The sequence below is a fragment of the Bos indicus x Bos taurus genome, chromosome 22, assembly GCF_003369695.1.
Source record: "Bos indicus x Bos taurus breed Angus x Brahman F1 hybrid chromosome 22, Bos_hybrid_MaternalHap_v2.0, whole genome shotgun sequence".
NCBI classification, from domain to species: Eukaryota; Metazoa; Chordata; class Mammalia; order Artiodactyla; family Bovidae; genus Bos; species Bos indicus x Bos taurus.
In genome coordinates, this window is record NC_040097.1 from 9,327,657 (window position 1) to 9,352,424 (window position 24,768).

General features: G+C 61.4%; 1 protein-coding gene and 1 pseudogene across 1 annotated transcript in view; one reads left to right on the forward strand and one right to left on the reverse strand.

The window, feature by feature from the left end:
• Window positions 1-600: 600 nt before the first annotated feature.
• PLXNB1 (plexin B1) overlaps window positions 601-24,768 on the reverse strand; it is a 28,856-nt gene continuing 4,688 nt past the window's right edge. The window contains 37 exon segments of the mRNA XM_027522427.1: window positions 601-1,362; window positions 2,949-3,023; window positions 4,022-4,097; window positions 4,240-4,304; window positions 6,578-6,725; window positions 6,830-6,990; window positions 7,139-7,311; window positions 7,532-7,616; window positions 7,699-7,802; window positions 8,091-8,259; window positions 9,103-9,249; window positions 9,439-9,505; window positions 9,663-9,841; window positions 9,986-10,203; window positions 10,299-10,399; window positions 10,868-11,016; window positions 11,095-11,271; window positions 12,822-13,064; window positions 13,219-13,390; window positions 13,778-13,954; window positions 14,259-14,395; window positions 14,556-14,661; window positions 16,536-16,687; window positions 16,838-17,010; window positions 17,097-17,190; window positions 17,547-17,669; window positions 18,491-18,613; window positions 18,806-19,486; window positions 19,924-20,032; window positions 20,122-20,230; window positions 20,491-20,647; window positions 20,810-20,942; window positions 21,227-21,327; window positions 21,454-21,582; window positions 21,903-22,085; window positions 23,045-23,346; window positions 23,349-24,156. Coding sequence (XP_027378228.1) covers window positions 1,258-1,362; window positions 2,949-3,023; window positions 4,022-4,097; window positions 4,240-4,304; window positions 6,578-6,725; window positions 6,830-6,990; window positions 7,139-7,311; window positions 7,532-7,616; window positions 7,699-7,802; window positions 8,091-8,259; window positions 9,103-9,249; window positions 9,439-9,505; window positions 9,663-9,841; window positions 9,986-10,203; window positions 10,299-10,399; window positions 10,868-11,016; window positions 11,095-11,271; window positions 12,822-13,064; window positions 13,219-13,390; window positions 13,778-13,954; window positions 14,259-14,395; window positions 14,556-14,661; window positions 16,536-16,687; window positions 16,838-17,010; window positions 17,097-17,190; window positions 17,547-17,669; window positions 18,491-18,613; window positions 18,806-19,486; window positions 19,924-20,032; window positions 20,122-20,230; window positions 20,491-20,647; window positions 20,810-20,942; window positions 21,227-21,327; window positions 21,454-21,582; window positions 21,903-22,085; window positions 23,045-23,346; window positions 23,349-24,150 — 6,405 coding nt within the window. The 5' untranslated portion in view covers window positions 24,151-24,156 and the 3' untranslated portion in view covers window positions 601-1,257.
• Window positions 17,685-18,326, forward strand: LOC113880954 (annotated as a pseudogene).

Genomic DNA, 24,768 nt, shown 5'->3' on the forward strand with positions numbered 1-24,768 from the left:
CCATACTCACGGGCTTCCAGGTGTGCAGGTACATGGTTTTCTCCTCCCCACAGCCCTCACCTACCTCGTTCCAGGCCTCCTGGAACCTGCAGAGGTCGGAGCCCCTGACACAGACACGAGTCTATCGCAGACCCAAGACACCTTGACTCAGAAGACAATCCAGTGACCAGGAGCCCCAGAGAATATCGCAGGCTACAGGGGTTCAGGGAGTCTAGAAACTAGCGAGGAAGGAACCCTAAGACCCACACCGCCTGGAGTTCATGACACTGATGCCATCCTTTCCCAGTTCCTTTCAAAACAAACCAACAGGCACGGAGAAGTGTGAACACCCAGACTGCAGACAAAGCAGGTATGCATCAAGAGCCCACAGACCCTTCCACCCTGGGCTTCAGGCCCCGCAGCCCCATCCTGGGTGGGATCTCACTTCCTTCACAGTAGCTTTGACCCCAGCAAGCCCGGCCCAGGAGTCAAGGAAAGCCCAGCCTGCCCTGTATTCCAGAGCCTTCCATGGGGGCCAGAGGCTGCAGACCCCACCTCTCCCTGGTTCCTGCCAGGCACGGGCGCTGCCGTCCAACAAAGCGAGGCTGGGCCGAGCCCACATCTCAGACACCAGAGTGTGTTATCCTTTAATGAAGAACCGGGTGAGTGGGGCCCCCATTCTCCTGCAGGCCCCCCTGCAGCAGACACCCCTCACTCCTGGCGGCCTCGGTGGCAGGGTGGCCCTGAGGCAGCCAGCCCTGCTGAGGGGTGAGTTGGCGGTGGCCTCGAAAGGCATTCGTCTCTCGGACCCAGGAACGTGGCAGCAGCAAGAAGGCCAGAGGCGGCTGACGAGGTCAGGGCTGATGGAGCAGGAGGGCGGGACGGGAAGTGGGGCTTCTCCTCCTTTCTCTCTGGATCTCCCTGGGACGGAAGCCAGCGCTCACAACAGTCCAGTCTCTCCAGGGGCTGGAGGCCCTTCTGGCCTGGCCCTGGAAGCCCTTAGTCCTGGCTCCCTGCAGACTGACATCACACAGGCAACAGCCCACAGGGTCGCCAGGCACGGGCGGCAGACCGGGCACCACGCCGCCAGCCTCAAGGCCCCTGGCCTGCGAGGCGAGTCCAGCGGGGCCCGGGCCAGAGCCACCAGGAGCCCGGGAGGCACCTTCCACTAACTCTGCTGCTCAGGCACTACGGGATCTAAGAAGGCGGTCTCTCCCACGCAGTCCCAGGGCTGTCCAGGCAGGGTTGGGGCACGGCCGGCCCGCGCTCTTGCAGAGCCTACAGATCCGTGACCTTGTTTTCCACGGCTGCTGCGATCTGCTGGAGCCGATAGCCCAGCTGCATCTTCTGGGCCGTGCCATCCTCCTCCAGGGCAGTGATGATCTGAAACGCAGAGACCAGCTCGACAGGGGGAGGCTAAAACTGATTGACTTGTATTCGCTCAGACCCCTACCTGAGGCCTCACGTGGCCGTGCTGCAGCAGTTGAGGGTAGGGGCCTGAGAAACCCTGTGGGGTGCCTCACTCACTTCCTCAGGGCCCGGCTGGAGGGAGGGAGGGAAAATGACAGAAGAGTCGCTGCGGGGTTTTAAGGATTCCTGAGGTGGGCGATGGAATGCCAGACTCAGGACCAAGCACTCAGGGCCGAGGAGCATCACCTCCCCTGGTAAAATCGTTTTCAGTGGAGGCCAGCCTTGCCCACCATGCTGGTCTTCTCCCCAGCAAGGCCCCCTGGAAGCCCAGCTCCACCCATCCTGGCTCCGCATCCACCAGCCAACAAGCAAATCTGAGTTCCCACGTGCCAGGTATAGGGCAAGGAGCAGAGACCCGGTGATGTGACAACAGATACGATCCCTGAGGTCATGGGGCTCGTTGGAGGGGAGACAGCTACTGACCAAACACGGACGGTGCGGGGGGCAAGGACAGATGGGCTTGCTGGCCACGCCTCCATGGGGGGACGAGACACAGGCCTGTCTCCCCCACACAAGGCTGCGGCATCTGGAAGTCACGCTTGCACACCATGCCTTTGCTCACTGCCTGTCTCTACTCCAGGCCTGGGCCAGGAGGCAGGTCCTCATCTCTCAACAGCAACGGCCACATCCCTGAGGCCACGCAGACGTCTGCGCAGATAATTCCAGCAGGCACTCAGTGGGCTGCTGCATCCGTCAGCAGACTGATGGACGCTCTGATCCTGAGGCCTAGCCCAGAATCCCCCCTAAAGCCCCCTCACTGGCTCCATCGTGCCCTCACCTGCCCCAGACCCTACGTCTGGACCCTCTTCTCTGTCTGCACCTGCAGCCCAGCCAGGCCCATGCCCACAGAGATGGCCTACACACCACACAGCCACGTGAGGCCTTGGGTAGGGGTCTGAGCGAGTACAAGTTAATCAGCTTTAGTCTCTCTGTTGTGTCCAACTTTTCATGACCCCATGGACTGTAGCATGCCAGGCTCCTCTGGAAGAATCCATGGGATTCTCCAGCAAGAATGCTGGAGTGGGTAGCCATTCCCTTCTCCAAGGAATCTTCCCAACATAGGGATCGAACCCAGGTCTCCTGCATCGCAGCCAGATTCTTTACTGTCTGAGTCACCAGGGAAGCCTGGACTAAGTGAATGCTCCATCAATTGGATTTTTCAACCCTGGAGGGTATGTGAATTCATTTTATAGTCATGGGGGAGTCAGGGAGAGGGAGTCAGCGCACGGCTGGGGCCAACGTGGCTGCTGTGTCCCATCCCAGCACGTCCTACACACCATCTCCAGGCCCTGCTAGACCCCCAGCCACCCCCGCCACCAGGCCCAGGAGCCCTGCCAAGGGGCCCAGATGGGGAGGGTGGTCGCAGGTAAGAGTCAGGTCGATACCAGGAAGCACACGGCAAGAACAAACGCTGCCCGAGCCCACCGCTCTGTGCCTGGGGGAGACACGGAGCCAGTCACCCACTCACGTCATTCTGCCCACGCCCAGGTTCTGCTCACCTGGTCATAGTATTTGTTGATATACTTGTAGAGCTCATGTAGGGCCACTCGCGCCCCCAGGTCTCCGGAGTAGTTCTAGGAGGAGGAGAGACAAGAGGTTTTAGAGCTAAGGGGTGCTGCCGGCCCCTAGAGGACCCCAGGGATGGGGAGTGGGGAAGAGGGCTCGGGAGGCAGAGGAAGGAGCAGAGCCTGGGGTCGGGGAAGCAGAGCCCCTCTCTTGATGAGGGGCTGCCAGGCTCAGCTGGGCACAGGATAGAGCCAAAAAGGGCCTCCTGGGTGGAGAGACCCCGGCTCTGCAGTTCCACCAGGCCCTGGGGTCTCCACTGGGGCCCTGCCTCTCTCCTGCTCCAGGCTCCAGCTGGGACCCTCTGTCACTCCAGGGGACCACAGAGCCCAGCAGGATGGACACTGCTCACAGCCTGTGACCCAGCCCCGCTCTGCTCCGGTCTCACTGGAGTCTGTCCTGAGGTCACACCCGGGCCCCTCCCTGGGGACCTCTCTGAGCCTCAGCCTCCTCTTCAGGATGATGGAGTCGACGCCGCCTGACTGGTAGAGCCCTTCTACGAGTGCAGTGAGAGGGAATCGAAGCACCTCACCCACAGCAACACCCCCAACTGTAGCTGCTATTGTTTCTGCGGTTGTGATCTTCAGCATCTCGGTTTCAGATTTAACATCGTTCATAAATTCCCCAGAGTGTGTGTTTGGGGGCTGTTTTAGGAGTAGGCGGGGGCAGGTCTACACTGCCCAGGAAGCAGAGCAGCAGGATGTGGACAGGCTGGGCCAGACGGTCCTGGGGTTCAATCCCTGCCTCCTCGCTGCCTGGGAACCGTGGTCCATAAACCCTGAACGGCAGCAAACATCTTAACACCCAGCTGAGTCCGGTCAGGTGGTAGCTGCCGGGATAAGACCCTGCTGCTCTCTGATGAGATGCTGGGAGGCCTGGTATTTTACAGAGGCAACGGGAACACTCTTCGGAGGCCCCAGGACTTCCCTGTACGGAGCAGTGTGAAGCAGGCAGGACCCTTGGGGCAGAAGGCCTGTGCCCAACCCAAGAAGCAGAAGCAGGGCCATACCCGAGACAGCTCGGCCAGGATGGAGTTCATTTCTTGATCACTGGCAGGGATGGTCTGTCTGATGTCTGCGTAGTACCTACCAGAGATTATGGGTCCAAAAGTCAGTAGAGAAACAAACCCTTCCTCACCCCCCCAGGCCCACCCCGGGGGCCTCTGCTGTAAACACCCACCCATCCATCCACTGGTTATCTTCCAGACCCAACTCCCTTCCCTCATACCTTTCCACCATCCGTTTGTACCGGGGAATATCGCGAGCATACAGAAGTTTGTTGATGGGGGAGTCCTGGGTGCCAGCAGGCGAGCAGCCAAAGCAAAGGAAGGATGAGAGCCCTGTTAGGGTGACCAGCTGTCCCACTGCCCCCGGCACTGCTTCCATTTTAAAGCCCAGTCCTCGGCCTTCCCTTGTGGCCCGATGGCAAGGACTCTGCCTGCCAATGCAGGAGACGTGGGTTCCCTGATCCGGGAAGATGCCACATGCCTCCGGGCAACTAAGCCCCTGCGCCACAACTCCTGAGCCTGTGCTCGAGAGCCCAGGAGCCTCAACTATGAGACCACGTGCTGCAACTATGAAGGCCGGGCGCCCTAAGCCTGTGCTCCGCAACCAGAGAAGCCACCGCAGAGAGGCCCACACGCTGCACCCCCACTCGCTGCAACTAGGGGAAAGCCCGCACAGCGAGGAAGACCCAGCACGGCCGAAAATAAATAAGTAAAATGAACACACATTAAAAGAAAACTAAGTCCTGAATCACAGGAAACCTCCTCAGTCCCAGGCAAGCCGGACGGCTGGTCACCCCAGCTCCTTCCTTCCGTCACCCCTCCCCGTTGTCCCACCTCTGCCGTCATCACCTTGAACTTCTCCCCATCTCTCTTTCCAAGGTCATCTCTCAGCTCCACGTGCCTCCACCCAGACCCGGCAGGGAACTGGCAAGCCGTGTGGAGCCCTAAGACTGCTTCTCCATGTGCTGTCCATTCTCCACGGACTCATCTTAAAACTCAGGAAACTAACCCGGAAATTTAATTACATTGCCCCAGACCATCTCACTCATGCATGGCTGAGCTGGGATTTGAAGCAGGTCTCTCTCCAACCAGGGCCCACAGTCTAACAGGACCAGACACGTCCTCTACCACCGCACTGGGCTCCAGTCCCAGTTCTGTCCTGGGCTGCAGGACAGCACACTTCCGTTCTCGGGACCTGCTGCCTCATCCTACAGCTGCAGGGAGGGCGGGGCAAGACTGCACTGCCCGCTGAGAGCCAGGGTCTGAGACCAGATGCTGCTTCCCAGCCGCTCTCCGCAGGGGCGCCCTCGGCATCCTGGTTTGCCCTATTCTTGACTCACCCAGGAAGCACCTGCAGTACTGCCAGGAAGCGGGGGCTGTGTGAAGATCAGACATCAGAACCGGACACCAAAGAGCACACACCCTGGAGTGGTGGTGTGGCCCTGTGGGTCTCAGCTCATCATGGGCAGAGTGATGAGAGCTCAGACCAAAAAATGGCTCCCAACAGACAGCTCTACGATTGGAGCCTTCCATCTCGTTTCTTCATACAGGGCTAGAGACAGATCTCTCAAGAGGTCCCAGGCCAACTGTGGCCCAGCAGACCAGGATAAGCAGATTCTGATCACAGGCCTGAGGAGCCACGAGGGTCCTCCCTGCTGGGTACCTGTGCAGTCCCGGTGGGGACCCTGTATCAGTCACGGACTCTCTGGGTTCTGACCCCTGTGACAACTGACCTGCACCCTCTGTGCCACCAGGCAGCAGCGGTCAGCTCCTGCTCCGTGCTTCCTGGCTCCCCTATCCGCACATCCCTGCTCGCCTGGCCCTCCCCGGACTCTCCCCCTTGTACTGCCCTGGCTGGTGGAAACCTCCTCCGCTGCCCTTGGAATCCAGCCCCCCAGGCAGCCAGGAGATGCTCGGTGTTTACAGAATCCAAGTCTCTGCCTAGAGACCACCCGGCGGCCCCTCCTCCAAGTCTGAGCTCACGACAGCCAGAGGCCCAGGGGTCAGAAGGCACCCCTCCCTCTTCCTCATCCCCCACATCCAACCCACAGCTCCTGCCCGCCCTGTACCCTCTCAATCCAGCTTGAACGCGGCCACTGCTCATCCCAGGGACAGCACAGCTTCTGCTCTGGACACCAGGCTCCAGTCCATCCACTGGCGACCACCTGGGGGCTCCGCCTAACTCTCAGGTCTGACCCCCCACCCCTGTCCCCAGGCCCTCAGTGGCTCCCCATCACCCTCAGGGTGAGCCCTCGCCAAGTGGCCCTGGCCTCCTGCCACACCCACCAGCACCTGCTGCCTTGTCTTGATGTTGTGAATCGGCACACATGGCCCCGGCCCTTGCTACATCAGCCTTGCTACAAGGCTGAGGCACGGCCACCTCCCAGGGAGCCTAGGAACAAAGCCCGGTCCAGGGCCAGGGTCAAAGGCCTCCCATATCCTCCTTCCAGACATCCTCCAGAAAGCCGGGAATCTGCGAGCGCACACAGCACGGTCCACCCCCGGCCAGGCCGCCCCACCCACCCCCCACGCCCTCCCGGCCCACCCTGACCGGCTCACCCGGCCCAGCTTGTGGTCAGCCAGGGTGCAGGCGTCCATGAAGGTCTGGGCGATGACCAGGAGCACCGCGTCCATATTGTCAGACGTCTGCACGTCGAACACGAACTGCGGGTTTTTGATTATATTGATCCAGAACCTCAGGGGCAAGCTGCAAAGGGTGGGGTGGGGGAATGGGAGGGGCCGATGAGCCGAATACGGGAGGCAGGCGGGGCCCCACACTGAGCAGGCCCACCCGGCCCGCCCCGCCCCCACCTGTTGGTCTTCCAGATGTGGACGGTGTCCTGGTCCGAGATGCCGTGCTGCTGGGCCTGCTCGTCCAGCAGGTCGAAGAAGTATTTTATGGCGAGCGGCACCGGGCGGCTGGTACTGAGAATCACCTGGAACAGGTCATCCACGAACTTCTGCAGGGTCCCCTGTGGGAGGGGTGGGCAGACACACAGGAGGTGCGGTCAGCAGGGGACCTCGGCCCGGCCCGGCCTCAGCCGCCTGGTGACACCACGTGAGCCCCGCACGCCCCACCCCCCATCCCACTGCCTGTCCCGTCCCTGCCCTGAGTGCCACCTTCATGGACAGCAGGCGTGTCAGGTAGATCTCCGGGATGGCCTTGGCCCGCTCCCGCTCCCCGCCCCGAAGGCTGCCCCTCCGAGGCCTGGGCGGCTCCGGCTCCTCGCTGGGCTTCACCAGGTGCCAGGGCCGGATGCCCCCCTCGTCCACATCCTCCAGCATCGGGGTCCCTGTGCCGAGACCTTACAGCTTGTCACCCCTTGTCAGTGCCCGCTGCCCTAGGCCCCTGGGGTCCTGCCAACACCCAGCAGTGTGGGGCCCCAGCCCCACCCCGGGTGGAAGGGAAGCCCACCCTGAGATCCAGAGGACCTTCTCCCATTACTGGACACCAGGCAAACCAAGGGCAGAGGACTGTGATGGGGGGAGCGGGGCAGGGGGATAGGTACTCACTCTCTCCCGGCACGTAGTCCTGGCTTTCCCGGAGGACGTGCTTGGTGAGGCAGGGCACGAGGGCCACAGTTGCTCCGTCGGGGACCTGCTGACCACAGTTGGTGACCCCTCCGCCAGCCCGCCCCACTGCACCCCCCCAACCCCCGCTCAGCTCCCGCCCCTCCCACCTTGTAATGCTGCAGGGTGTTCAGGCGCCTCCACAGACCCTGGATCTCAGATGTCACGTCCTCGTCGGAAAGAATGAGATGCCCGGCCACCCCAGACCGCCACTCTGCAGGGGCAAGGCAGGCTCGGTCCAGGGCTTTCAGAACACCCTTCCTGCGGCGAGTGCTGCCCCCTCTTCCCAGAGGCAGTGGCCCCTCTGTGAGGAGCAACCTCACCCAACTGCTCGGAAGAGCATAAACAGGGGCCCCTACCAGGCGCTAGGTCATCCCGGCAGAGATGCTGGAGAGTCCCCCCGCCTCCCCCCGCCCCCCAGTGATAAGATGACCCTGCAGAGCTGGTCTAGGGCCAGCCCTAGCCTCGGGATACCCAGACCACCCATCCCCTCCAGCCTTACCGACATCCAGGGTGCGGGGATCTGGCCGCTGGGCAAGGGGCACTCCTTTATAAAGCTGATCCAGCATTTTCTCCTTGGCCTGGGAGATGGTGTCACAGTCCAGGACCTTCACGGGCACGCCCTGGGCTTCTCCTGCTCCGTGCCCCACAGCCAGCAGTGCGTTCAAGGTCTGTGCATGACACGTGGGGGCAGTCAGGGCTCACGGCACACGCGGGACGACCAAGATGTCAAGGCCAAGGACGGGGACAAGCCGTGAGGAGGCCACTGCCTCTGGCCTCCAGGCACCACACAGTCACCCGCTCGTGTCTCTTCACCTGCCTGCCTCCCCACGGACAGCGGCGCCCTCCACCCCGTGCCCAGTGCACTAGCGTCTGCTGGGTGAATGGCAGGAAAAAAATGGGAGAGCACCAGTCCCTCTGCACTCGGATCCCCAGGCTCCTTGGCTCAGCCGGTCAGGCCAAGGAACCTGAGAAAACCTAAGAAAACCTGCGTAAGAAGTGGAGTTCCTGCCAGCTGGCCAGAGGAGCAGGTAGGCGGAGTCTGAACGGGATTTTCCCCAAAGGAACTCCAGGCAGGGCACCAAGGGGAAAGCAAATCCAGAGGGAAAGGATGGGCAGGTCTGCCAGGCTGACTCCCAGCCTGGTGGGCTCAACCACACACCCCTGGCTGAGACACGGGTCAGGCAGACACTCAGGCCCCGAAACAGCAAGGACCTGGGCTGGCTGCTCCCTAGACCCTGGCTGTGGGTACCCTGACTCCATTCCAAACCTGGGGAACCTCTGAGCCCCGAATCTTCAAGGTCTGGCCCTCAAGCCTCTATCCTGTAGCCAGCCAGAAGTTAAGCTGGCTCCAATCAGATGCAGACAATCACACGTGGTCGTGCTGCTCACCCTCATGGAGACTGACTCACCAGCAGGCATGCATGCACATGCGCGTACAAACACACACACACACACACACACACACACACTCTCTCTCTCTCTCTCTCTCTCTCTCTCTCTCTCTCTCTCACCAGGGGCCGGTACTCCACATCCTCTCGGAGCAGGCGGTTGTCATTCAGGGTGTATTTGGCTTTGCCGGTCACACTGTCTACTGGCCCTTTGTCCACTTGATGCTTAATTCCACGGAAAAGCATGTACAAAGGCTCCCCTACTGCGTCCTGGGGAAGCAGCAGGCAGTTAGGGCTCCCGGGGCAGGTGACAAGCACGGGGAAGGGACAGGATGCAGGCCACAGAAGGCTAAAGGTGACTCAGGACGTGCTGGGCAGGGGCGTGCAGGCCAAGAAGCTGTGCGGGTCAAATGCTGACCCTCCCTGGAGGGGAGCCTCGTCCGCCTCTGCCTCGCTCACCCTCACGAAAGTGTAGAGGCAGATGGACATCCAATTGGTGAGCAGCTTCTCCACTACGGTCTCTGTCCTGGGATGACAAGGAGGAGGGCAGGGCAGAGTCAGCAGGTGCAGGGGCGCCCAGGGCTGTCTATCTGGCAGACCCCACACCTGGAGGGCCTGACTCAGGTCTTGGCTCCTGCTGTCCCCGACCACCCGGCCCCGTGGCTGCTGGCAGACACACAGACCTGCGCAGCATCAGCTTGGGATTCTTGGCCACATACTGGGCCACCAGGTCACTGAGCAGGGTGCGCAGGATGTCAGTGAAGTACTCCAGCTTTCCATGCAGCGCCACGGTGAGCAGAGACGCCACGTAGGCGCGGTCCCGGGCTGAGAAGGTGCGCTGGCTCTCCAGGGTGTGGATGAACTGGCGCCAGGGAGAGGGGACAACGGGTGGGCAGGGAGGGCAGATTCAGAAACAGAGGGACTGAGAAGGGGTGGGGCCAGAGGACTCGGGGGTTCCCTCCCCATCCCTAGAGGGTCGGGATGGAGGGGCCAGAGGGGCTGGCACCTTGGTCAAGAAGAGCTTGCTGTTGAGCAGGTTGGACAGCTGCCCCAGCCCCTGCTCCACGGTGGGGCGCCTGCTCTCAGGCACGCCCAGGTCCCGGTGCAAGGGCGACTCCTGGTGCCCAGGGAAGAAGACCCTCTCAGCATACACCTTGTAGTCGAGGAAGGGGATGCCGCTGCCCAGAAGGTCACTGGTGAGGTCGGTCATCTCGGTCATCAGGTCTGTGGAGCAGAAGAGGCAGGTCTGGGTGCAGATCCTAGGAGATGGGAGCAGGCTGGGCACAGAGCCCTGGGGTGCGGGGCCTGGGCAGCCTCACCTGTGAACTCCTTCTTGCAACGGTCCCGCACGCTGCTCTCCAGGTTCTCCAGTTGGATCTGCACTTTCTTATAGTCCCTCAGGGCCTGCTTGCTCTTCCTCCTGCTCAGCACCAAGGTCAAGGCAGGGAAGGCCAGGGGAGGCCTGAGCCCTTGCAGGGTCCCATCAGGCCCGGGCCCACCCTAGTCTAACCCAGCCATGCCCAGCAAGCCAGGGTCTAGTTAGAATAATTCAACCTGTCCCATCCTAGGCAAGTCACTCCCACCCGTGACCCAGCCTAGTCTGAGATCAGTAAACTGTAACAGGGCCAAGTCTGGCCCCTGGCCGGCTTTTGTAAATAAAGATATGTTGGAACACAGCCACGCTTGTGTGTTTGTACACTGTCTGCAGCCATTGCCAGGCTGGAATGGCAGAGCTGAGCCACTGTTGCTGAGACCACCTGGCCCACAAAGCCCAGAATAGTCTCCTGCCCTTTCTAGGAGGCGTTTGCCGACCAGTGGTCTAGTATGCCCCTTCCCAATCCAACCACCCTGCCACCTGCCCGGACCAGCCACACCTGGCTATACTCACCTGTACATAAGGACAATGATGATGACACCCAGAGCCAGGAGAGAGGTGCCCACCCCCAAGCCCACCTGGGCTGCCATGGGAAAAGCCACGGGGCTCTCGCCATCGTACTGCACGTGGCCCAGGGAGAAACGAAGGTTCCCCATCTGCACCTGCAAGAGGAGCCTACCATGAGCGCGAGTTCAGTGCACGCCCAGGGCCCACCCCAGCCCAGCGCTTTGCCCACTGACCGTGAACTCGGGCAAGGCGTCGGGCGCCTCCCGGGGGGCATGGTGCCGGGGGAGGGGCTGCTCCATGGGAGGTTCGCAGTACAGGTGGTGCCGGGTCAGCGTCTTCACCACACACGGGCCGTCCCCGATCATAGCCACCACCTCCTCCTTGGATATTGCGAGGTCCAGATTCTCCCCCTGGAACACGGGGTCACCGATCGATCACTCAGAACTCTTCCCTAAAGGGAGGAGCTAATGGTCACTCCCATCTTATCTCCCCAAATGCGGGAAGGATGGTCCTGAGACCCACCCGCAGGAGCAGGGTTCATGGTGTCTCGGCGCTTCTTGCCCTGCACATGGGGTGACAACCCCATGACGTTTTCCAAGCTGCCTCCTGACCTTTTCTGCCCCTCTCTATCCTCCTTCCTTTTCCTGGAAAAGTCTTAAACTTTTCCAGAGCTATAAATCTGGAGAATAGGACTTGCCTGGTGGTCCAGAGGATGGGAACCCACCTGCCAATGCAGGAGACATGGGTTTAATCCCTGGTCCGGAAGATTCCACAAGCCAAGGAGCAACTAAAGCCCATGGACCACAACTACTGAGCCCCTGTGCCCACGTGCCATGCAGCAGGCGTGGGCGGGGCTTGTGATGAGAGGCCCGAGCCCCGCAACCGCAAAGAGTGGCCCCCACTCTCTGCAACTGGGGGGAGCTTGCACAGAATAAAGAAGACCCAGCACAATTAAAAATAAACATAGGGACTTCCCTGGTGGTCCAGTGGCTGAGACTCCGTGCTCCCAATGCCAGGGGCCCGGGTTCTAGCCCTGATCAGGGAACTAGATCCCATATGCCACAACTAAGCATTCACATTCGCAACTAAAGAATCTGAATGCTGCGACAAAGACGGAAGATCCTGCCATGCCACAACCGAGACCAGGTACGGTCAAATAATAAATATTTTTGAAAAATAAATAAACATAAATAATGTTTTTAAAAAAGGATGCAATGATCTGTGGGGAAAACAAAAAAAGAGGAATCCACCTGCCAATGCAGGGGACATGAATTCAATCCCTGGTCTGGAAAGATTCCACATGCCGTGGGGCAACTAAGCCCATGTGCCACAACTTCTGAGCCCATGAGACCCAGAGTCCGTGCTGTGCAACAAGAGCAGCCACCGCAGTGAGAGGCCCGCGCACGCCAACTACAGAGTTAGCCCCCACTTGCTGCGACTAGAGAAATCCCATGCAGCGACGAAGACCCAGCGCAGCCAAACAAACAAACAAACATTTAAAAAGTCTGGAGAACATAAAGCTGGGCCCAAATCCTGCCCAGGGACCTAAAGGAGCAGAGCCCCTGTGTGTCTGCTGGCTCACTGGGTGGGCAATGATAGGCTATCTACCTCTGGCCTTTCAGGGTCCCCAGCTACTGCGTGCATCAGAACACGCGACAAGTACATGTCTGCATGAGGCAGGCTGCCAAGTGGCAATCAGCCCAGGCACCTACTATGTACCTGCTCACCACAGTGTGTGCCAAGCCATTTACGTATTGTTATTCAGACACCTGCCACAGAGCGTGTCAGGACCCAGGCCACAGGACCCAGTCCAGGCACCCCACCACCAGCCCCCTCAGCAGCCGCTGGGTCCATGCCCCGGCCCCTGCTCTGCTGTTGTGCCGTCTCTGCCATACACAGCAGTACTGCCTGGCAAAGTGAAGGGTGTTGGGGCCCCACCCAGTCCCATCTGAAGCAGTACCTCCACAGAGAGCACACTCCCAGGCTTGTGCCGGAACGGTGCGCTGGGATCCTCAGGGTTGAGGGGCTGCAGGATGGGGTCGGCCTCGTAGGAGAAGGGCGTGGGGTTCAGTGTCGCAAAGTCAAAGACCAGGTTGTCAAGGATAAATTCCACACGGACCCAGGGGTCCTCAGGCAGGCCTGGGAGGGCCGGTGTGTGGCATGTGATGAGCTGGGAGGAGTTCACGTGGCAAGGCTCCTCAAACTAGGGCAGAGGTAGGGAAGACAGGGAGGGACCGCTGAGAGCACACACGAGGTGGGCCACAGCCTCCACTGGTGCCCACCCCCCATGGCCGTCCAGGGCTGAGCTGGGTGATGGCAAGCCCGGTGCAGGCGGGAGACGCCCACGGGGGTCTTACATGAAGGCCGCCACAGGACACGCCGGGGGAGCATGCTGTCTCTGGGACCACTCGGCGCCTCCGCTCAAGCCCCTGGCCCGGCCTTGACGCTCTCATGGCCACAGTGACGCGGATTCTTGGTGTCTGTACCACATCTAAATTCTGGCCACAGACCCGGATCTCACGGCCTCCACTGAAAACACAGCCCAGGAACCACTTGTGGCTCATGTGAACCCTGGGCGCAGCCCAGGCCCCGATGTTAGGTCAGCCCCAACCCAAACCCAAAGAAGGGGGTGACTGAGGACCAGATGGTTGGATGGCATCAGCAACTCAGTGGACATGAGTTCGAGTAAGCTCTGAGATGGTGAAGGACAGGAAAGCCTGGCGAGCTGCAGTCCATGGGGTCGCGAAGAGTCAGACACAACCGAGTGACTGAACAATATGCCCAAAGCCCCACGACCCCTCTCTCCACCAGCACTGTGGCAGGTGAAGCCCCTGCTAGAGCCCTACAAAGCCCCACGGACCGGCGCCGCAAAGACCTCGCTGCCACTGCTCTGCAGCCGTGCCCTTGGCCCAGCACCTGAGGAAGCTCTTGGTGGGGCTGGCAGACGTGACATTGGGGTCCGATGTGTACTCAAACTGGCTGTGCTGAAGCCTCCGCTCGGCGGCCCCAAACCACACAGCCACGGGGAGTGTGGCAGGCGTGGGGTGCGGGCTGGTCTCGCATTGCAGCTGCTCAGCCTGCTGCTCCAGCAGCCTGGGGAGGGGAGGGAGCAGTGGGAGGCGGGCCAGGCCAAAGCGGGCACCGGAGTGGGGAAGGGTATTGCAGGACTCAGACCCGCTTGGGCCTCAGTTCACTCCCCTTCGGTGCTGACTGCTGTCTCCACGGGTGACCCTGGAGGTGCACACCACCACCCCCTGCCCAACAACCCCGCACCAGGAGGGGCTGGCTGCTTCCTGACTCGGTCCCTGTCCCCCTTTCTCCTCTCCCCAGCAGGCCACCCCCTCCATCTTCTCCCCGGGGCACAAGGATGGTTGCAGGATGAGGAAGCAGCCCTCACAGGTGACAAGGCTGGTCGCCCACCACCACTCGGATGTCCTCCAGCCGCCCGGTCAGAAGCTTGGAGCCATGCAGGGTGAGGCTGGTACCCCCAGCTCTGGGGCCTCGGGCAGGGAAGACAGACTGCACCTCGGGGTCCTGTGGGAAGGGGAAAGGAAGAAACAGTCAGGCCTGAGGCCAGAAACAGGGAGGCAGAGGGACCTGGATGTAGCGCAGAGGCCCTGGGGTGGGAGCCCCAAAGGCGAACCAAGGGGCCGGAAGGAGCCGCATGAGGGGTGGGGACCGGGCAGCCAGGCACCTGGTAGGCAAAGTCATGCTCTGAGACGCCACGTCCTCTTCCTGGTACCTCCACCGTCACGGCGCCTGCCACCTCCTCCCTGCTGGCCCCGGTGATACACACGAGGCTGTGGGCACAGGGCAAGCTGAGGCGCTGGGCCACACTGAGGACCCCTCAAACCGACCCGGCCGCCCCCTCCCTGGCCCACTACATCAGGTGGTCTCCCTGCTCCCGACACTGACAGATTCTCTTGCTTTGGAACAAATTCCTTAACAGCTTGCCAGGAGGCTCTGCCATCTGAGAATTAATATTTGTGATTCGATCCCTCAAGTCCAACCCCAGACCTCCACTGACGAGGAGAATTTCTCTCTCTGTGGGGCACAGATTTACCAAGGGACCCTGTAATGCTGGGGGCAGGGGTGCGCTGAGAGTTGAGCGGACCTGACTGGCGACCTTCACCGAGGCGCACAGCACCAGTTACAAGCTGGTGATACCTTGGGACTTCCCTGGTGGTCTAGTAGTAAAGAATCTGCCTTGCAATGGAAGGGACGCCGGTTCGATCCCTGGTTGGGGAACTGAGATCTCACAAGTCTCAGAGCAACTAAACCCATTCACCGCAACTACAAGAGTCCATGAGTTCATGTACCACAGTGAAAGATTCCCAACACAGCTAAATAAATATGTGTGTGTGTGTGTGAGTGTTAGCGCTCAGTCGTGTCCAAATCTTTGCGACCCCATGGACCGTAGCTCACCAGGCTCCTGTGACTATGGAATTCTCTAGGCAAGAATACTGGAGTGGGTTGCCATGACCTCCTCCAGGGATCTTCCCAACCCAGGGATCAAACCCACAGTTCCGGCATTACAGGCAGATTCTTTACCATCTGAGTCACTAGGGAAGCCTGTATGTATGTGTGTGTGTGTGTATATATATATATATATTAAAAAAAAAAAACACCACGGTGATACAAACTTGACTTCCCCCCCAAAAAACTTCAGAACGCCTCTAGTCAGGTCTGGGGTTGGACATGAAGGGAAAGTGAACAATCTAAGAAATGTTAGTTCTCAGCCAGGAAACAGAAGCTCGGGGCCAATCACTCTCCAGAAATTGAAGCCCGCAGTGGCTGGACTCTGACATTGTCACGGTCACTGCAAATACCCCCAGGTAGCAGAACCACCAAAGTGTGAACTCCCCGGGAGAGATTTCCGCTGGAATGCATTTTGATCATTTTGTACGGCAGCTCAGAAAGGACTTTGGTCTCGTGGTTCTAGGATCATTAACAGTCACCCCAAGCTGTTAGTTATAGTACATTTAGTACGTTCTGGCGGCAAGGACAATCTCTAGGAAAGTCTTGTTGAAAATCAGACCACGGGGCCTACAGATGCAGACCTCTGCAGGAAGTGGGAGAGGTGGTTTGAGGATCTGCCCTGGGGTTTTGGACCCACTAGCCAGGTAACCCTGACAGCCAGCGGGTTGGGGACCTGTGGCTTAGAGATGTCTCCTTGGCCTCATTCTGTGTGTGCCTCTGGGACCCTGTAACTACCAGCCTGTAAGCCACAAGCTCCGGGAAGGTGGCAGGGGTCCCGGAGCCTGGTACTCAGCAGGTGTGTCACAAGTCAACCTTCCCACTGAGGAGCCCGCCAGGGGCAGTGCTTGGGGAAGAAGTGCCAGAGGGCGGGAAGGTCAGCCCCGGAGCACAGCGCCGGCTGCCACAACTATGTCCATGGTCATTTGGAAAGCCGGCTAAGCACACTGAGGCTGAGCCGGGAAGCAGAGCCACCAGTCAGCTCTGGGCAGGGACTGGGCTGCAGGCCAGGAAACTGCAGGTTCGTGCACCAAGCCAAGGCCTCCACAGCAACCTCAGCCCTGAGACACTGTGACCAGAGCCAAGGGAAGCGGGGAGAGGGGTGTGCAGACGAGCCGCAGGTGGACGGCGGTCAGCCGGAAAGCCAGCCATGGAGCCCACGGGGTGTCCCCTGCTCCTCTCGGTGCAGCCCACTCACCTGCTGGACACCTCATACTCCTGGGCGTCCACAGCACAGGGCACTCCAGCCACTCTGACCGTGTCCTGCACATCCTGCACGTGCTGGCCCAGGTTGGAGCCCCTGATGGTGACCCGGGTGCCGCCGTCTACAGGCCCAGTCAGTGGCTCCACCTGTTCCAGGGCAGGGACTGGTCACCTCTGTGCACCTGGTGACCAGCCTGGAGAGACAAGAGACAGCCCAGCCTCTTCCACCTCTCTGCCCCCTGAACCCACAGCAGCACACCCCCACTCTTGAAGGGATGCGCCAGTGTTTCAACTCACCGAGTGGATGACGGGTGCTGGGCACTGGGTGACCACAGCCTCAGCCTCGCCACAGGCCTCCTGGGCCGTGCACTGAGGATGCTCCCCCTTGCACCACACGCAGCCGTACTGGGGCAGGGCGGTTTGGCAGCGGCTACAGTCCTCGTGGCCCACGGAACAGTCATAAAGCACCACTGCGGGGTGGAGAGACGAGAGTGACAGGCAGGCCGGGAACAGCCCTGTTGCCTCCAGCCAGTCCCCGCAGCCCCAGGCGGCTCACCGTGCAGCCCATCCACGCTGTCCACACGCAGACGGCCGGCCCGGCGCAGGAACAGCCCCACGCGGAGCTCTGGCTGCAGAGCCTCATAGCTGAGCTGGAGAAACGGGAGTGGGGTCAGTGCCCGGGCTCAGGGGAACCACTGGGCCTGGGGAGAGGGTGGTCAGTGAAAGGACCAAAGTGTGTGTTCCCTTTGTGGGAACACAAAGCCGCAAGTCAGAGGTGGGGTACAGGATCCCCCGGGGCACAGGGTCAGAGCAGAACCCCTGGGGCACAGGGTCAGAGGTCAGAGAAGAACCCTCGAGCACAGGGTTAGAGATCAGAACTGGGGTACAGGACTCTCTTGGGGTCACATGGTCAGAGAGTGAGCTGGGATGAGCATGGCGCAGCCAGCGAGCTCAGTCGCCGCCCTGCGGCCAGCCTGCAGCCAGTGCCCAGGACTCGGGGGTGTACCTGGTACGGCCGACACGTGATGTGGCACCGGGTATCTGGAGGCGGCTCACACTCGACCCGGGCCTCAACCACCACCTCCCGACCCTCCAGCTCCATCACACACTCGTGCTCTCCTGGGCTGTCCTGGGGGCAGAGGACATGGCGGCGGGGGCAGCTTCAGGAGCTGGGCCTGGTGAGCTCTGCGGGGCCCCCAGCACAGTCCCTGGGCTGGGATCGAGGCCTGAGGTCACGCTCTCCCCTCCTCGCCGGGACTTGTGTCTAGTTCGCTGACGGCCAAGGAGGCCACTGCTTCCTCCTCTGGTGGCTCAGGCAGTAAAGAATCTGCGTGCACTCCTGCCACGACAGCCAGTGAAGAACAACAGCCAAGGCTCTGCGCTACCCCGGGGCCGTGGGCCTCAACAAGGTCACAAGGCGGCCAAGGACATGAGCAAACTGAGGCACGCCGCCGCCGCCGCAGGCACCTCACCAAACACACCAGGTTCGTGCGGAACACAAACCGGGAAGCGTGTGGCTTCGCCCCTCATGAGCGGCGGGCCAGGGAGCTGCTCGTGGTCTCCAAGGACAAGCGGGCCCTCAAGTTGATCAAGAAAAGGGTGGGGACACGCATCCATGCTAAGATGAAGAGAGGAGCTGAGCGACGTCCCAGCCACCATGAGGAACGCAATAGCCAAGAAGGACTGAACCTTTCCCCTCCAAGCACAGTAAACCTTTCCAGACAAAAAAAAAAAAAAGAATCTGACTGCAACGCCATAGACCTAGGTTCAATTCCTGGGTGGGGAAGATCCCCTGGAGAAGGAAATGGCAACCCACTCCAGTATTCTCATCTGGGAAATTCCATGGACAGAGGAGGGTGGAGGGCTGCAAAGAGTCAGCCACAACTGAGCAACTCACACACACACACAGAAAGGAGGCCATGGCGACACCCACACACGGGCCACACACACCTGGAAGAGGCGCAGGTTCCGGCCTAGCAGTCGCACTTCTCGCCGCACGTGGACGGGCATCAGGCTGGAGCCCTGCACGCTCTCCACACAAGGGCAGGAGGCTGCCCCCCAGGTCGCTTCCTCCTGCAGCCCCAAGCGCAAGGCAGTCTATGGCACCCACCCGCTGTCACAGCGCCCCCTCCCCAGGCAAAACCCCAGGGGACCCGGGCAGCGCAAGGTGGCACACCCCACTGTCCGCCCCATCCCTCGCCGGCAGAATCATGAGGTGGGCCCCCATCCCCTCCCCTGAGGCCCCCTTCCTGGGCCGGGTCTCACCAGCTCCCCGAGCCCAGGGGTGTCGTACTGGTAGTCCAGGCTGGACAGGAGGATGAGCGGGGCGGGAGGGCCCTCGTGCTCAGCGGAGTCTCCATCACCTGAGAGGAGGCTGGAAGTGGAGAAGGCGGGCATATCACCCCCCGTCCACTCGTCCGCCTCGGGCAGCTCGCCGCCTTCTCTCATGAGCCAGTCCAGAGCGGGCTTCGTGGAGCCAGCGGCCCCTGGGAAAGTGGTGGCAGGGGCAGAGCCAGGGGGGTGGTCCTGGGGGCCCACAGAGGGGAGGGCCTCGGGGCCAGGCTCCACAGGGGCGGGAGGCAGGGCCGCTGCCTCAGAGGGTGGTGGGTGTGAGGCCAGCAGGTCCTCAGGGGTGGCCAGGGGTCCTAAGGCCGAGGGGCCGGGCACAGTGGGGCCAGGTGTGCTCTGGGGGCTGGAGGGGGCAGGAGGAGGGTCCCTGGGGAGAGGCGACTCCGTGGGAGCCGAGGCAGGGGTGGGGTCAGTTCCTGCCCATGGCACCCAGGGGCTGAGCGGGGAAGGCCTGGCCCCAGGGGGGACATTGGAAGCTATGGAAGGAGTGTCCACAGGCAGGGTGTCAGGAGTGGGAGTGACCATGGCCTGGGGGACTGTGGGTGGGAAGGAGGTGGGTGCATCTCGGGCAGGAGGGGCCGGGGAGAGAAGTGGGCTCTGGAGGGGGAGGCAGAGAGGGACAGGAAGGGACAGGAAGGGCCACTCAGCAGGCAGGCGCGGGAGCAGGCGGCAGGCAGGCAAAGGGTATGTTAAAAGGAAAGGAGACCAAGGAGAAGAGAGACAAAAACAGCCCATTAATTCTCCAGAGGGGATGGGAGGGGGCAGGGGGCAGGCTCTGGGGCATCTGTGCCAAGGTGGGGCGCAATGCCCAGACCTCTCCTGCCTCTCAGCCACTAACAGCCTCTCCCGAAACAGGTGGGATGCTGACAGCCATCCTCCAGGGAGCAGGTCCCACACGGCAGCTCAGGTGCTCGTAACGGAGCACTTGGGCAGGCAGACACACAGAGCCCAGGCCACCAGAGAAACCCTCACGACGGGGACCCCCATGCCCCACCCCGCCCTCCCTCCCGGACCCAGCAAGGCGATGGGCTCACCTGTCGGCCGACCACTGTGGGCCCGGCATCACACGAGGCCTTGTGTGTGCAGAGGTGCTGCCAGACACACCAGTTACACCCCCAGCGGCTGCTCACGCAGGCCTGGCACCTGCACAGAGCACAGTCATGGGGGCATGGGGGCGCCACGGGGCAGCCCAGGGTTGGGGGGAGCACCAGGGGTCGGGGTGAGGAACTCACGGTGCTGACGGGCGGAGCAAGGTGATGGCCACGCAGTCATAGAAGGAGAGGGCAGCCTCGGCGATCACGACGGCGCCAAACCTGAGCTCCATGCTCACGGACACGTGGTCTGCAGAGAGGGGAGGGGCTGGGCTGAGAACAGGGGAGGGGCACCCGGACCCCGAGACCACACCGGGTTTGGGATCAGCACTCCAAAGGTCAGGAACACAGTCCACAGGGTAGGAAAGAGGGACTTGAGGGGACCCGGGAGCAGACGGAGGATGCAGAGAAAGGCACCGCTTTAGCGTTCTTTGCCTACATTCACACCTCATCCCTATCACACCCCTTGGAGCAAAATGGGAAGATGGCGGGGCTCCTTCTCTCACCCACCGGCTCCTCTTGGCAGCTCTGGGGCCTCGCTAGGGTCCGGGGAGGGGCACATGACCCCAGAATTGGTCAGCAGGGCAGGACTCTGGGATTCCCCAAAGTGGCAGGAGTAAGACTCCCCTGGCCACAGTGGGGGCAGGTCAGGTACCGACAAGAAAACCTGCCAAGAGAGGCCGGGACACCATTGGAGCCCCCGGGCAGATCAGGCTCCGTGTACAGGTACCCAGTGTGGGCAGGCACCTGTGGCCGCTGGCCCCCAGGAGTCACAAGCACCCTTCCCAGCCTGGGTTAGTAACAGGGCCCCGCCTGCTCTGGTCTTCACCTCCCTCCTCTCCTCACGGCTGATGTTGGCAGGACTCAAGGCTGCCACACGCAGACATCCCAGCTCAGGCTGGAAGCTCCACAGCCACCGCTCTGAGCCCCGGCCCCGAGAGCACTCGGAACGGCGACTGCACCTGGACGAGAAGGACCAGTGTCCACCTGTGACCCTCAGGGGACCACTGGCAGTTCACGGGGCAGGGACACATGCAATCCTAGGGACCTGGGCAAGATCCTCAAAGGGGCCATGACATGCCTGGCAAGTCAGGGTGGAGGGTGAGACTGGCACATCCAGGGGTCAAAGGTGGAAAGTCAAGGGCCAAGGACTGGGAACCCTGGAGACAGGGCAAGTGGGTAGGAGCATTGCGGGCAGGAGGCTGGGGTGGGGTGGGGATGATGGCGGGGGGGGACGGGCACTGACCTGCCGAGGAGCACACACCACCCACAGTATGGGTCCCTGTGAGCCAGGCAGGACACACAGTCCAGGTGCTGAGCACAGGAGGCCACGGGAACCTTGAGAAGCTATAGCAGCAAAGAAGATTTGAGGCCAGCGATCCAAGTGCCGGCAGCTCACCCACATACAGGGCCCTGGTTCCCTCAAGGGCCCTCCCAGCTGCCACGCCCTCCCTGGGGGCGCCTGGCACTCACCGTGCTCTGAGTCATGACATACAGGTGCTTGAAGGCCCCATCAAAGATGAGGTCTCTGCTCACCGCAGACCCCTGCTGGACGATCTGGGTGGAGTACGGGTGGCCATCGCTCCCTGGGCCCAAGTAGACCTGAGATCAGAGACCACAGGGTCTGAGGCCCAAGGCCCACCCTGCTCGCCCCAGTAAAGCAATTTACAGGTAGAATTTCCTCCTAGGCAGTACAGGTCATTACCACCCAGCCCCGGGGTGGGAGTGGGGGTATCACGGGTAAATGCCATCCGGCCCCAGAAAAAGGAACACAGGTCATCTCCCCCAGCCTGGGGCCAGAGATACATAGATCTCACGTCGCAGCCCCAGGGGGTCCCAGGCATAGCTCTGTCCAGGCTGGGTCCCCAGCAGCCCATCCCTTCCAGTTCTGTGGCAGGGCCCAGTACCTCCTGTGGACTCACCCTATGCAGCTGCCCTTGACTGTCGCCCAGGAAAGCAATGGTATGTCCATCTTCCACAGTGATTGCCACAGCTGTTAGCTGGACCCCCGGCCACTCCAGAACCGGCGTGGCTTCCAGGGGGACACGGCTGGCCATGGGGCTGGGCGTGTGGTCTGAGCCACAGGGATACGCATCCAGGGTGTCCTGCAGACAGCCAGAAGCCCAAGTTAAGTCCTCCCCAGATCCCCTCCATCCTCCCTAAACAACCCCATCCCCTCTCCCAGCATCTCTGCCAGTTCTTGGCTCTCCCATAGCCGCATCCTTGGTCCTGCCTCAGTGGCTTCCATCCACAGTCTGCAGCAGCTCCATCGCCTCCTGTGATCCCCACATGTCTGGGGGCCCCACTTTCTCCCATCCCTGGCCTGGGAGCTGCTTCCTCCAGTTCATGCACAAGCCTTGCCCTGGACCATTCTTCCAAAACTTCTTCCAGCCTGCATCCTTCTCTCCACGTCCACTAACCTGGGTCCCCTCCCACCTCTCACTGAGTCAGTCTCCCTATATGCAGCTTCTACCCTTTTCATCCAACCTGCATGTGTGCTAAGTCGCTTCAGTCAGGTCCTTCTCTTTGCGACCCCATGGACTGTAATCCGCCAGGCTCCTCTGTCCATGGGACTTCCCAGGCAAGAATACTGGAGTGGGTTGCCATACCTCCTCCAGGACATCTTCCCCACCCAAGGACTGACCCTGCATCTCTAATGTCTCCTGCATTGGCAGGCGGATTCTTTACCACTAATGCCACTTGGGAAGTGTTCGCCCATCCTGAGACGAGGGCCAAACAAGTCTCACCAAGCCTGAACCTCACTTGCCTCTCAAGAAACTTTAAACAATAGAGTCCAGCCTTGCCACATTCTGGGTCCCTGCCCGGTACCCTAGACCCTCAAACACCCTCTCAGTCCACTACACAAATGCCATCCCTTCAGTGCCAGATCCAAGCATAGCCCTGCACAGCTGGCTGTCTGTTCCTCCTGTATGCCACTCTTCCTATAAGGTATTCCTCCATCGCCCAGACACAAAGGAATCACTAAACATCCGCTGACCTGACCAGTAAATGCCTGCCCAGTGGCCTCAGAGACAGGGAAGGGCTGGCCAGTGCCAGGACTTACCACGGGCAGCTGAGCACAGTCGGAGTTGACATCATACTCGATGTAGGCCACCTCCGCCCCATCCTCAGCACGGCCCTCCTGGGTGTAGCAGGCATCGCGGGTGCGATTAGCAAGGCGATCCACCTCATCCAGGGGGAAGGCACAGAGCGCCGATGCGCCAGTAGTCCCGGCAGCTGCCGATGGGGGCCGGCCCACGCTGGGGGGAGCCGCGGAGGAGAAGGCCACAAAGAGCACCTCGCCCTGGGCCACGTCCGCGGACGCGGCCACTGCCGCAGCCTGGATGAGCCCGTAGCGGCCCCCTGACAGGCCAGGGGCAGCTCCACGTAGGAGTAGTAGTGCTGATCCCGGAGGCACACGCGGGACACGTAGGCGCGGAAGGCTCGAGACTGAGCCTGCAGGTCCCGCCGAAGGAACAGGAAGTAGGCACTGGCCCCGCGCGCGAAGGCGCTCACGAAGTGATGGCTGTACTCCGAGAGGCGGCCCACGGCGAGCTTGGCCGTCTCCTCATAAGAGAAGGCGGCCTGGGGGTCCGGGGGCTGTAAGGCCCGGGTGGTGATGGGCGGGATGCCGCCCCCTACGCCTCGGCTGGTGTAGCCTCGCCCCACAAACAGGAGGGGCTCCCCAGACGGGCCCTGGGCCACCAGTCCCACCGTGCTGACGGTGGGGTCGTTGGCGGCCACATACTGGGTGTCCCCGGGCCGCTCCGGCCGCAGCAGCAGCTGCCCGAGCTGCCCCAGGCGCCTCTGCTCACAGACCCCCTGGTGTACGCTGCCGCACACCACCAGGGCCCCCGGGCTCACCAGGAGCAGCTGGTTCAGGTTGCTGGTGGGCTGTGCCTGGGGGCACTCGTCAGGCATCACAGGGGGCAGACAGTCCCTGCTGTCCAGCACAGGGCCAGTGGACACAGTGGCCTCCAGCTGCAGTTCCGGGCTCAGCTGGAATAAGAAGTTGGTGGCTCCGAGGTAGAGGGTGCCTGAGGTGGGGTCTCGAGCCAGGTGCTGCAGACGCGTACCATTGGGAGTGAAAGCCGTCGGTGGCAGGGGTTGGAGGCCGAGGACCCATCCGGCCAAGAGCGCCTGGAGGAGAGCTAGGCCAAGGGCAGGCATGGTCACCTGGCAGGGAGACAGAGAGCGTGAGCAGGGCTCGGGCGGCCACCTGAGCCCCATGGGACCACTGGTGAGAAACAGGGCTGTGACACTGCCAAGATGCCCCTCCCAAGACAGCGAGAACCAGGCTGAGATGGCACCGCGCTTACGAGGACCACAGGACCACACATTTGCAAGGGCTCAGCAGACGCTGTCCTGGGAACGTCAACACTGCCTGTTCTCTGTAAGTATCACTCTCTCAGGAGACCGGCAGCCCCCACCCCACACCTAGACTGCCCATTGTCAACACAGGGTCCAAGGGTGAGGGGCTAGAGAGGCAGAGATGCGGGAAACATCCTGCTCCTGGGGACCAGGGCCTGGAAGGGGCAGGAGAGCCAGGGAATGGGAAGAAGGGACCCAGAAGGCCCCTCTGCACGGATGTCGGTTTCCTGGGCAGGAAACGAGAGGGCGAGATCCCATGGGCCACCTGCATGTTAGGGCAGGGCAAGAAGTGGGTGAAGGGCCTTTCAGGCTAGGAATCCAGAAGGGTGATAAGCAGAAAACCAACAGACCGGAGAGATGAGAGGGTCAAGGCTGCCATGGACAGGGCCTAAACAGCTGGACCCCAGCTTGGAGAGC